General features: G+C 44.8%; 1 protein-coding gene across 1 annotated transcript in view; it reads left to right on the top strand.

Moving 5' to 3' along the window:
* The window catches only part of AK5 (adenylate kinase 5), a 167,084-nt gene that overhangs the window by 134,503 nt on the left and 18,996 nt on the right, over positions 1-13,585 (top strand). The window contains exons 11-12 of the mRNA XM_006129565.5: positions 2,455-2,618; positions 5,980-6,096. Of these exons, the coding sequence (XP_006129627.3) occupies positions 2,455-2,618; positions 5,980-6,096 (281 nt within the window). The remainder of the gene's footprint in view (positions 1-2,454; positions 2,619-5,979; positions 6,097-13,585) is intronic.

Below are 13,585 nucleotides of genomic sequence, written 5' to 3' on the forward strand. Positions count from 1 at the left end.
TAGCTATTTGTAGAAGGAAGCAGGGACACTTCCATGCCAATCCTCTTAGGTCTGATCATGCAGTCCTCAGTTTAGTGACAGTTTTGCCAGTAGAAATATCTGCAGAACTAAATCAGCAGTTGTCAAAGATTAACATATTCCTGGTTTTGTTTTCTTTTTTAATTGCCAGTTGTCTGATAACAAAATGTAACACTCAGATGATCCTCTGTCAAGAAGGTGTATTGAAGACTTCTTTTAAGTCCCAAACATATTCCACACTATCCTTGTGAATCACAACACATTCATACTATGCGTGTGAATGTTCTTAGGGTCCAGCACTTTATGTTCATGACATATTTCAAATAAAAAAGGATAAGATTAAATCAGAAAGATGCACAGGCAGTTGCTAACCGTCATTCTGTTGCTAGTTAATACTCATCCATCTTCCAAAAGAAGTAGGTGGAGCAAAAAATGACAGCATTCAAAAACTGACAGAATTCTCAAAGAGTTTTACACCTTTAATACAAAAATAAGAGCACAGGTTCCTACTTCAAAACATGGCATAACAATGGGGCCATTGTGGAGACTGTTAACTGATTCCTTTAGCGTCTTCTCTCTGTTCTGTATAAAAAAATAACATGGAAAAAAACCTGCAGTGGAAGCTCCCTATCTGAAGGTTTCTAACTGCAAGTATCTATCTGTTGTTTAATATGTTCATTACAATTCTAATATCTTTATTTGGCATATACCAAGCATGGTGAAGAGTGGGCACTTTCTGCAACTGCATTTTTACTGAGCCACTGTTGGTTTACAGTTGAATGTTTAAGTGCCAGTCTCCCCAGTGCACTCCCTGAAAAACAAGAGAAAGTTTTAGTAAGGGAACCTTCTTTCACATATTTTCCCAATGAGACAGCTCTTAGCCAATCATAGTAACCAATTCCTGGCCTCCAGTACTAGCTTCAAGAAACACAGCAAGCATACATGTCCCCAAATTCCTGAAATTCACAGACTAATGCAAAACTGGAATGCTAGCCTCAGCAACATTACGGTGACCATAGTGATGTATGCATGTACTGGTTTGGAGTATGTTGTGTTATAGGTGCATGGAGAAAGTATGAGACTGGTGTTAAGATTTTATGTTGGAGAGAATTTCAGGAATTTGGTGTGTGCTTATAATTTCAAAACCAGAGGAAGGATGGGAGGACTGGATACAGTGATCCCCACCCTCAGCTACCCAAATCTATTCTCAGTTTTTCAGAGGAAGAAAACGGAAGCAGATCATTAGCTTCTCCCCCTTTCCTGCTATCGCTTGCCTGGGAAGAGGCCTGGGCAGGTGTGAGGAAGCTAAGAATTAATTGCTGTGCAGGGTTCAGGTTGATGGGTGTGTGTGTGAGAGAGAGAGCGCTATTGTAGCAGGAGCAACAGTCACCTTTCCCAGTACATTTGAGAGAGAGGGCAGGACTAATTGTCATACACACCAGGAATGGGCTGGAGGAGTAGGAGAGTTAAAAAATCAGAAGACAGACTGCAAAACACAACTTCTTTCTGACTTTCTTTAAAATCTCATGATATTGGTGGCGTGACTTATGATTTTTGGTGGCTTGAGGTTCACAATATTATGTACTGTTCTCTTCTAATCTGATCCCTGTCTCAGAAACAGGCCCTTCCTGCTTCCCATAATGCCCATACCTGGACTAGGTTAGACAAGAAGGCAAATACAGGCAGAAAAAACCTCTGCGTATGTTGTCTGGTCATTTTTGGGTCTCTGTACTTGGCAAAGACAGCCAAACTCCCGTGCTTGCCTGCTATTGCATCCTGTGATGCAGCTGGAGAACAAACCTGCATCTCCCAGCACTGAGGAGAATAAATTAAGCTTCCAGTTTAATCTTTCACCCAGTGGAATGGACAAACCAGGAAAGAGACCGTCTCCCCTTGAGAGAAGCCAGGAAGGCAGAATCTTCTGATGCCTGTTGGTGCATCTCTGCTGTAGAACATACAAGACAATAACATCCCTTATTGTGCTGACTAACATTTAAGTAGTGACAACATTCTATGCAGTATCTGCCTGGTAATTTGCTGCCATGAAGTTACATTGCTGATTCCGAGAGCCTCCATGGATGCACCAGTGTGAAATGAGTGTGAAAGGCGAGTCTTTTAATGGCTTGTTCTGTTCCCCCAAATAATTGCCACATAATGAGGAGAAAAAGGGGAGAAGGAAGAACAACTTATTTTAAGATAAAAATATCTCAAGCAAGGGTCATGCTGTCTTCTCAGCAGTGTTACTTAATGGCAGTATGCTACCAGGCAGTTTCTGCGCAGAATGCTGTAACTAACTATGTGCTTGAAGGCCCAGTCAGTACAAGAGGTCATGCTATTTTCATCACATTTTCCCAACAGCAGTGATTAATAAAACAGCCAAATGTTCATCTCCTTTCAATTTTTTTTCTAATTTGATTTTTTTTCTCCCTTATGAAGGTGGCCCTGGCTCTGGCAAAGGAACCCAGTGTGAAAAATTAGCACAGAAATATGGATTTATACATCTGTCCACTGGAGACCTCCTCCAATGTGAATTATCATCATCATCAGAAAGGAGCAAACTGATCAAAGACATCATGGAATGTGGCGAACCAGTCCCTGGGGTAAGCTGCTGTTTCATTTGCATACTAAAGCAGGTAGGAGGTGTCCCTCAAAAAGTGTGGAAGTAGGAAAGCAGCACTGGTATGTATTCCCATTTGAGGGGAAAGTAAGCCTTGGTAGAGTCCTAATTCCCAGATATGTGGCTTTCCTCTTTCTTTTATATACTAGGGAAGTAGTTATCCCTTCTCATACCATACCAATACATTCCCTATGGTGCATTAATTATTATACACAATGGGCCAGATGACATGCTACATATTGGAAGAGGTGCAACACAGAAGGAGTAGCAAAAGGAACTTCATGCCACTTATACAGCTTCCAAAATCTGAGCTGGTCCTGGGCTGGCAAGGCTTTCAATGTAAATTAGAGCATTTGGTGGCTCTCTAAGGATCAAGCTGGCAGCCCAGAATAGCTGCATGCCAACAGATTGGAATCATGAAGCAGGATAAGGGCTGTTATTGCAGTCTGTGCCAGGAAATCCCCCTTACTATAATAATTCCCAGATTAAAAAGAAGTGAAACCTCCCCTCCCCACCCCACCCTATCTGAGAAGCATAAAGGGGCCAGGCTGCGGGCCAGAATGAGGGACAGTATGATGTGCAGCAAGTGTGCATAGATCAAGGTAGGAGAGGTGTGTGTGTGTGTGTGTGTGTGTGTGTTTGTGTGTGTGTGTGTCTGTCTGTCTGTCTGTAGATCAAGGTAGGAGGTGTGTGTGTGTGTGTGTGTGTGTGTGTGTGTGTATGTGTGTGTGTCTCTGTAGATCAAGGTAGGAGGTGTGTGTGTGTGTGTGTGTGTGTGTGTGTGTGTCTGTAGATCAAGGTAGGAGGTGTGTGTGTGTGTGAGAGAGAGAGAGAGAGAGAATGAGAAATGCCAACCATAGGAAATTACAAGGAGTGCTGAGTCTAGGATAGTGTTATCCTCCCCCATTTGTCTGATGGGACAAACTCTCTCATTATTTACAACAAGATGCCATGATATTGCCATTCAGATTGTGAAGCGCCGTTATAATGCCATTATGATGTCCCCACAGTCCAGAGCAACTGCTCCTCTATTTCCCCTCAGTGATTCAGCACCCCAGTTGTTGCTTTTCTGTTCAAGTCCCATGTCTGCTTACCTTCTGACTGGAGTGTTTCCAGGCTTCACAGCTTCCTGGCTTCACTGTGTTATTTGCAGCACTGATAGGTTGCCCAAGGACACTTGCTTTCTCACCAGGGCTGGTTAGGTGTGATTGCTTCAGTTACCACACAGCACTTTCTATGCAAGCCTGCTTCATTGTGAAGCACTACAGAAAAAACATTAACCACAATAAAGGAACCCACGGGCATGCTAATAAGCTGACGAGAATTACCCCTAAAGTTAACATGGATTCTGACCCAAGCAGTTCTTCAGCTTACCTCCCAAGGGAAGGGTACGTCTAGAATACATGCCTCTGTCGCCAGAGGCATGTAGATTAGGCTACCAGGCATAGGAAAATGAAGCGGCAATTTAAATAATCGCCGCTTCATTTAAATTTACACGGCTGACGCGCTGAGCCGACAAACAGCTGATTAGCTGTTTGTCGGCTCAGCACTGTAGTCTGGACGCGCGGGTGTTGACATCAAAGGCATTTGTCGACCACCCAGGTAAACCTCATCCCAGGAGGCATACCTGGGTGGTCGACAAATGCCTTTGATATCGACACCCGCGCGTCCAGACTACAGCGCTGAGCCGACAAACAGCTAATCAGCTGTTTGTCGGCTCAGCGCAGCAGCCGTGTAAATTTAAATGAAGCGGCGATTATTTAAATTGCTGCTTCATTTTCCTATGCCTGCTAGCCTAATCTACATGCCTCTGGTGACAGAGGCATATAGTCTAGATGTAGCCTTCTTTGAAGTCACAAGTTCATCATAGCTTCAACTCAGAACAAGCACCCAGTTTTCTGGGACCTGAGTTGGTCTAATCCATCTAACCCTATGTTAGTAGTTGGGGCCCGTAGGGGCCACTGGTCCTGTCCATTTGCAGGATCAGAAGGAAGCCCATCAGCTGGTTTAAAACCAGGCAATTAATCCAAAAAATATTTCTTTGCTTGTTGGTCCCTGGAAATCTGGCTTGAACGAGTATGTGTAGACCTTTGGGGGAGGAGGAGGACTGATAATGCAGAAATTACATTAGCATCCCTCCTCCAAACTAGAGAAAGTGCATATAGTGCCCCGGGAACAAAGACACAACTTTGTGTTAATACAATGTACCCCAAGTTTAGTAACGTAGTCATGCATGGCTTACTTCAGTGTAGTAGTGTAGTCATGCATGGTTATTACAGGGGAGTGTCAGGGGAGTCAAAATAGATTTTGAGACTCAGATATGTCCCACAGCAACATCCACAACAGGAAAGAGTCTGGAAAATCCAGTACAGGTTGGCCTTTGACCCTAGCTCTGGGGTTGTGACACATAGCCAAAGAAAGGTGAAAATAAGCTGGTGCACCCTCATGAGACACCCTGGTGAGAGACTGGGCAGGTGGGGTGAGGTTCTGGATGCTGCCAGCACCCAGGGCTACGTGGCCACAGCACACCCAGGCTCCAGCTCCAGTGCTTGGGCATCTAGGCAGTGCGCTTCCTGCCACCCTGGCGCCTGTACAGCCAGGCTTTACAGTCCCCACCATCCCAGGAATCTGCAGCCGAACAGCATGGTGATCACCTCCCTCCCAGCCCCCCCCCCAGCCCCAAACTCCCCCCACACCCTCAAACAACCTGCCCTGAGCCCCCCACATCCGGATCCCCTGACCTGTTCCATCCCACAACCCCCTACACCCTCTACACCCCAGCTCTGAGTCCCCCCTCCTGCACCCCCCCACTCTAAGCCTCCCACACCTACCAACCCCTTTTCTCCAACTCTTGTACCCACCACAGCCCAACCCTGCACTGATTTCTGCACCCCACACATCCCACGTCCCAACCTGAGCCCTCCACGAATCCTATGCCCCTGCCCTGAGTTCTCCCTCACCCATATCCCTCAACTCCCTGCCCCTTGCACTTCATACCACACTTACATTTCTTATAGGTACTGTACTATCACCTCACAACACACACACCCCAACCCTCTTCCCTGACCCCTGCCCAAGGGGGGATTGCAATAGGACAGTACCTAGATATGTAAGCTACTTTCCCCCCGGACATAACTTCCTGAGGGAAAGCTATTCCTCCCTTGTGGCAAACTATCTTCTGCCTGGGAAGCTAGCAAAATAAGGCCTGTCTTCAAGGGACCTGCTTGAAGCAAAGCAGAGTTATGATGGTTCCTGAAGATATAGCATTAAAGTTCATGTGTAAAAATGGAGCCCTTTAAAGCACTACTTATTAGTAACCAAATAATTATTTTTCTTCAATACAGGATATTGTTTTGGCGCTCCTGAAGGAAGCCATGATTGCCAGTTTAGGAGACACAAAGGGATTTCTGATTGATGGGTATCCCCAGAATGTGAAGCAAGGAGAAGAATTTCAGTGCAAGGTGAACATCAAGTTATTTCCCATTGTTGCTGACATTAAAATTCAACTTGCATCTGATCCACAAATTAGCTACTCGGATCCCTAGTTTTGGCAGAGATGACTCTTTATAAGCCGCTGCTCCAACTTGTTGGCCAACAGAGTAGAGTTGCTGTTGATCACTGGGGATCTGGCATCCAGCAATACAGTGAATCCAGAGTGCTCGCCCGATTGGTTTCTGTAGTGCCAGAATGAATAAAAATTGATTTTAACCATTTAAGTTACATTAAAGACAGACAGCAGCAATTCAGTTTAGTCAGACTCTGCCATTTAGAGAGTCATTTTTCTGACTGTAGCTATACTTTGCTTGTGCTGCTGCTACAACTCTCATCAAAATGCAATGTGGCATAACAGAATTTCAAGCACGATCAGATGTGTGTATCATTGGTATTAAGCTGTTGCTATAGGCTGAGTCAGATTGCTCAGTGCTTGTAACCATTGCGACTGAGCAAAGCACAAGCCAAATTATTGTGGTAGGTATGTTGAAATACTCAAAAAAGCATTTGCAATGTATTGTGTGGTGGTTTACAAAGATTAAGAAAGTTATTGATTTTCTCACTATGCACAAAGTCCTACAGAGAAGTCTCAGTTATTGATTTCTCAGTCTGAAAAAAATATTCCTCTCTCTCTAAGTGCCTGGATTAAATTTGCACGAGCTCACTGGCACAATGAAAAAGCAGAACAGAAGTGGCTGATTAGTTCATATCCTGGGGGGAAATAATTGTGTATTCCATTATATTGCACCTTCACCCTACACATTGTCTTGTAACTTATTTAAAATGCTGTGAAGACTTATTGAGTCCTCATGTCATGTTCCTCCCCCCCCCACACACACACACACATAAGGACCTTTAGTTGCTTTATATAGAATCTGTTCACTACAAAAGAAGCACAAAAGTCACAGGTGGTGGGAGAAATGGCTTTAGTGCCCAGTCAATGTAATTAGCAATAAAGTTGGGTAAGTCACAGATTTGTTTTTGGTCCATTAGCATCTCCCTGTGCACAAAATTAAGAAGTTCTCCCATGTCTCTTTCTGATAGCAAATGCCAATTTAACAAAGGGACTTCTATAAAAATGTCCTCTCTCTGCCGCTGATAAACTCGACTTGCAAACTCATGTCTTTGCAGTGTGGGGTGCAAGACCTGAGAAACTCTGAATCCAAGGGAAAAGGGGCAAAGGGCAGCACCACCAGACAAATACATTTATAGATTGCACTTATTGGAAGTGACTGTACCTGAAATAGGATATGAATGTCAAACCCTTACTCAAATGAGAAAGCTTTACTCAAGGGAATATAGAGTAATCAGTAGCCTAAGTAAGAAACATACAACTGAGCACAGGTTTTCAGGCTCATACTCAATGTATTGACAGTTCAGCTGTGTTAGATTTGTGTAACTTAAAATGGTGTGGGAGGAGGTGGGGGACATATCTTACTCTAATATACTTAGAACAGACTCACATGAGGTGGAATCAAATTCATCGCAAGAGTTGCTTGTTTGGATTTTTTTTTAATCTTCAGCAGAATCTCAAGAAGTAAAAGTTGCTGGCAGCAATATCAACAGAGGGGTTGAATCCTTTCAATTTGGTGGCAACATTTTAATAAAAGTTCCCAAGAGCCATCTCTAGGACATTTATGTTCTACTGGAGAAAGACAGAGGCAGTCATTCATTAAATTCATTAAATTTAAATGAATGACAAGAGGTAATATATGCAACATATGCAAAAATCATTGCAAACTTCAGAAATAGCTCATATAGCAATAATTACAGAGCTTAGAGCCCCTAGACTAATTTCCTCATGAATCCATGCACCCCAGGACTAGTATTCAGTTGACATATTCTCCCAGTCACATTTTTTAATGTACGTATCTTGTTGGAGGCATCACCGAATTTATAGGTCTCTATATGTAGGAGTCTAAGTCCAAAATAAGAGAGAGATCGAGAGAGAGATCTGCATCAATCATGCACCAAAAAGGAATTTCAGGATATATTCTGGTATGCGTGTTGAGCATCAAGTTTTGTGGGTCAGAGCTATCTCTCAGTCAAAAGTGACATAAAATTTGCTGAATCTACAGCAGAGTGCTCCCCTGTTTTGGGGAAAGGTTCAGTAAAAGGGAGCGCTTTGCTGGGTTTTTTTGAGGAGGAAAGCTCATTTTACAGTGTGTACATTTTGCTAGCTACTATTACCACACACAAAAAAGGTTGCCCAAAGTGCTTCTAGAAATGACAAGGAATTAATTCATCTTTGCAATTTTGGAATCATTTCGCTGTTCACAAACACTCCTTGGGTTGTCTTGACAACAAAGCTTAGAGTGATCTTTGTTTTACGATGCTGCTTTCATTTTAGAAACCATTCTTAAATGCATTGAACCTAAGGTCATTTTCTTCTTCTCTTGACTCTTTAGTTTTCTCCTTTATATGTGATTAAGCTAAGGGAGAAGAGTATTTACCGAGGAATTTGAGAAATTAGATCCTTTTTAATTTAAAAGACAGAGTCTTACAGACTCAATTCAGTAAGGTGCTGAGATCCTCATGTCAGGTGCTGAGCACTTCAACCCATATAATAACAATGGGGGTCGAGGGTACTCAGTACCTCACTGTGCCAGCCTGCAGATGTGGCATATCAGTATGATTACCACACCTTTAAATCCCTAGAATTCTGCTTATTTTGCAGGGCAAGTTTGAAGCAGCATGTTACTGAGGACATGCAAACATTGTTCATTCTTGTTGTTTCCATTAATCTGGAATAAAATTACTCAGACTAAAAGTATGACTCCTCTCTATATATTGAAAAAGATAATACCAGAGTAGGTGGGTTTAAATGCAGTCTTAGGAGACTCACATGACTTTTCAAAAGTCAAATATGCCTGGTTTACCATGCTAGGTAACATAGTTACCTGTCAGTCAACAGAGCCCCTAGTACCCTCATAACTGTGAGCAGACACTGGCCCATTTATCTTGCTGTGGTATTTGTTACCAGATTTGCCCAATACTCTGGGGTATGCTCATTTATAAGGGTTACTCTTATGGGACTGGGGGAAGGTTAACAATTCTATCCATGTGCTGTTTGTGCTTACCTGTGCTCTCATATGGAGCTGAATTCTCCCTGCTGCCAATTCCCCCTCTCACTGGAGCTCTCCTGCAGGAACTAGGTCCACTAATCAGAGCACGTCTGAGAGGACTGGGTACTCAGCACTCAACCCTCATATGTCCCTGGACTCAGCTGGCTGGATTTCACAGCAATGCCACACTGCACCTTCATGTGCCTTTGGACTCTGTGGGCTGGATTAAACAGCACTTTAAGCTGCCATCCTCATAAGCCTCCAGGCTCAGCACCCCCTATCCCCACTTTCACACCACAGTCATTCACTGGTAAACCACACGATGAGCAAACCCCACAGGATTTTGCTCACTACAGGAATCTTTAGCTTGGGTACAAGAAGCGTTGTTGCAGAGCGAATGGGGAAGCCAAAACAACACCCTTTAAGGAAGAGTGAGCAAAAGAGAAAGAAAGAGAGAGAAGCAACCAGCTTAACAATGAAAGTTATTTATTTCTGAGTAGTGAATAGATATCAAAAAGTTACAATATTAAATCTAACAATTACAATATTAAATCTAAATTGAAACTGATTACAAATGTTAGGTAACCATATAACAGTTTACATAGGGCAGGGTCAGGAGGCTATGCTTAGAGAGATAGTTGATGGGAGAGAGAGAGAGAGAGACCTCAACACTCCACGGAGCTTGCACTGATCAGGGTTCCCAGATGATGGTGGTAGCCGGGGGTCCAGAGGGTAGGAGAAAAGCAGAACAGAGCCCCCAGCACGATCAGACAGGAGATGAAGAAGTCTCTATGGAACTGATGCAGTTTAAGTCCAGGTATCAGAACAGTTTTTCTTGGGGCAAGGATAGGCTTTTTTATAGGGATAGTTCAAAGAGAAAGAGGTGAGACAATAGAGACTGATCATCCCTGGTTATGGGTGATGTTCCTTGAATGAGCTCACAATGGCTACGTCTACACTGGCCCCTTTTCCGGAAGGGGCATGTAAATTTCACCAGTCGTCGTAGGGAAATCCGCGGGGGATTTAAATATCCCCCGCAGCATTTAAATAAAAATGTCCGCCGCTTTTTTCCGGCTTTTTTAAAAGCCGGAAAAGAGCGTCTACACTGGCCCCGATCCTCCGGAAAAAGTGCCCTTTTCCGGAGGGTCTTATTCCTCCTTTGAAGTAGGAATAAGACCCTCCGGAAAAGGGCACTTTTTCCGGAGGATCGGGGCCAGTGTAGACGCTCTTTTCCGGCTTTTTTAAAGCCGGAAAAAAGCGGCGGACATTTTTATTTAAATGCCGCGGGGGATATTTAAATCCCCCGCGGATTTCCCTACGACGACTGGTGAAATTTACATGCCCCTTCCGGAAAAGGGGCCAGTGTAGACGAGCCCAATGCAACTAGGCAGTTTCAGTATTTTAGAGGTTAATAGGATCGTTACTAGAACTGGTCTGATAATGACTAATTTGGGTGTGAGCAGGCCTAGGTTCATTAGCATCTGGAGCAGGGATTGACCATCAGGCAGTGCTTCTCTGCTTTCGGTGTCCCATAGTTCACTGCGGTTCTTGCCTTGGAAGAGCTGCTCTCCATTCTGTATGATAATGAGATGTCCCTCTGTTCCATCTTTAATGCAAATGAGGCTGGGGTGTTTCCTTAATTGTATCACCCTGATCTGAAGCAGTTTAGGTGTGTCTTCCCTGGCCTTTTCATTGCTTTGTCTTTGATTCTAGCAGACGCCTGAGGTGAGGGGGGGGGGGGAGGGAGATGGTTTTCCATGAATGTCACTCCCTGGCTCCCAAAAACAGAGGGCTGGAAGGTAACATTTTGGAGGTAAATATTAACTCATTAATAACTTTGCCACAAGTGGGCAATCTGAGCATTTATTTTAGGCACAGATAGTCATATTTAAAACTGCTTCTGGTTCCTTTAATTTTAAATCCAAAAGACAACATTTCAGCCAGTGCTGCCATTTGTCTTTCTTTGGTTGTGCTGAAAAGTCCTATGAATGAAAGCCTATCTTGTAACTGAAACAGAGGCTCCCGCAGCCTAAGATCAGATGTTACAGCTGCCTCAGAATATAAGGGGTAGAAAACAAAGCTGAACAATGCATAGTCCAAGCCATTTCCTTTATTCTTCAGCTGCTGTAGACCTGATGTGGAATATTTACGTTTAAAAACTTACTTTGAAGATATTACCTGCTTAAAAGAATGGACTCCAGAAAAGCATCTTCCTTTCTGGGAGGTCCACCTGTCAGTCAATTAAGGCTCTTTTATAGTGAATGGCCACATTCTCTAGTTCATGGTCATTAATGAAAGGAATACCCACTTTTTCCAGGGAGCTCTTTTTTATCTTTTCCTAGAGAGAAGCCCTTCAAATCCCTGCTGTGATGGAAAAGAATAGGGAGGATTTTTAACTGGAGGCCCTTTCAAAGGATCTCAGACATATGTGCATGGAGGTCATAGCCAATATTCTCATTACATGTATTGATCATTTAACAAAGTAAGATAGAAAATGAGTCATACCTTGCAAGGGACATAAAAGGCAGTAAGAAGAGCAAGACAAGGATAAAGGAATGTGTAGGATTTCAGGTCTCTAAGTGGGGAAGACGAGCTAAAAACCGATGACATCAAGAAGTCTGAGGTTGTTAGTGCTTATTTTGCTTCAGGCTTCGCTAAAAAGGTTAATGGGAACAGATGCTCAACACAATTAATATTAAGTACAAGGGAAAAGAAAAATGAACCAAAATTAGGAAACAATAGTTTAAAGGCTATTTATGTAAGTTAGATGTTTTCAAGTTGGCAAGGTCTGATGAAATTCATCCTAGGGTACTTAAGGAACTAGCAGAAGCAATCTCAGAACCATTAGCGATTATCTTTAAAAATGCATAGAGGACAGGTGAGGTCCCAGGGAACTGGAGAAAGACAAACATTAGTATCTGTCTTTAAATAGGGGAACAAAAAGGAGCTAGGAAATTTTAGACCAGTCAGTCTAATTTCAATACTTAGAAAGACAATGGAACAAATTCTTAAGCAATCAGTGGCTACGTCTACACCGGCATGATTTTCCGGAAATGCTTTTAATGGAAAAGTTTTCCGTTAAAAACATTTTGGGAAAGCGTGTCTAGATTGGCAGGATGCTTTTCTGTGGCCAATCTAGACGCGCTTTTCCACAAAAAAGCCCTGATCGCCATTTTCGTGATCGGGGCTTTTTTGCAGAAAACAAATCTCTGCTGTCTACACTGGCCCTTTTGCGCATAGAACGGGAGCAGCATAGTATTTCCGCAAAAGCACTGACAATCTTACATGAGATCGTCAGTGCTTTTGCGGAAATTCAAGTGGCCAGTGTAGATAGCTGGCAAGTTTTTCCGGAAAAGCGGCATGCAATTGGAAAAAAGGGTAATATTCTGGGGTGTATGTAACAGATGGAGTTAACTGTCCCACTCCACTCAACACTGGGAAGGCATCAACTGAAGTACAGGCAGTCCCCGGGTTACGTACAAGATAGGGACTGTAGGTTTGTTCTTAAGTTGAATCTGTATGTAAGTCAGAACTGGCATCCAGATTCATCCGCTGCTGAAACTGACCGTCAGTTCTGACTTACATACAGAATCAACTTAAGAACCCCAAGCGTCCCCAAGTCAGCTGCTGCTGAAACTGATCAGCAGCTGATTCCAGGAAGCCCGGGGCAGAGCAACTCTGCCTCGGGCTTCCTGTAGTCAGCGCTGGTCAGTTTCAGCAGCTCCTCGGCACTACTGGACCAACCCAGCAGCACCCCATCTGCTCTGCCCCAGGCGTCCTGATTCAGCCGCTGCTGAAACTGACCAGCAGCGGCTGAATCAGGACGAGAGCAGTTGGGGTGCTGCTGGGTTGGACCAGTAGCGCCCAGAGCGGCGCTGCGGGACCAACCGGCAGCACCCCAGCTGCTCTGCCACAGGCATCCGGAGAAAAGCCTAGTCTGCTGGGGAGGGGCATACTAGCTGCGCCCCCCCCCCCCACCCCAGCAGACCAGGAAGACACGGGCAGCGGACCGAGACGCACCGCGGTCCCGCCGCCTGGGTCCTCTGCGGCTTTGCTCCCCGTCTCCCTGGTCTGCTGGAGAGCAAAGCCTCTGAGGACGCCGGCAGTGGGACAGCCGCGGGGCGTCTGGGCTGTCCTGCTGCCGGCTTCCCCCGCGGCTTTGCAAAGCCTCGGAGAAGCTGGCAGTGGAGCAGCCCAGGCGCGCCTGAGGTGCCCCGCTGCCCGAGCCCCCCCCCCTCGGCTTTGCAAAGCCGCAGGGAAGCCGGCGGCAGAGCAGCCCAGGCACGCCTGGGGTGCCCCGCTGCCCTCCCCCCCCCCCCTCCCCCCCCGGCCGCTTTGCAAAGCCTCGGGGAAGCCGGCGGCGGGGCAGCCCAGGTGCGCCTGGGGTGCCTCG

This window comes from Pelodiscus sinensis, chromosome 9 (assembly GCF_052426305.1).
Source record: "Pelodiscus sinensis isolate ZL-2025 chromosome 9, ASM5242630v1, whole genome shotgun sequence".
NCBI classification, from domain to species: domain Eukaryota; kingdom Metazoa; phylum Chordata; order Testudines; family Trionychidae; genus Pelodiscus; species Pelodiscus sinensis.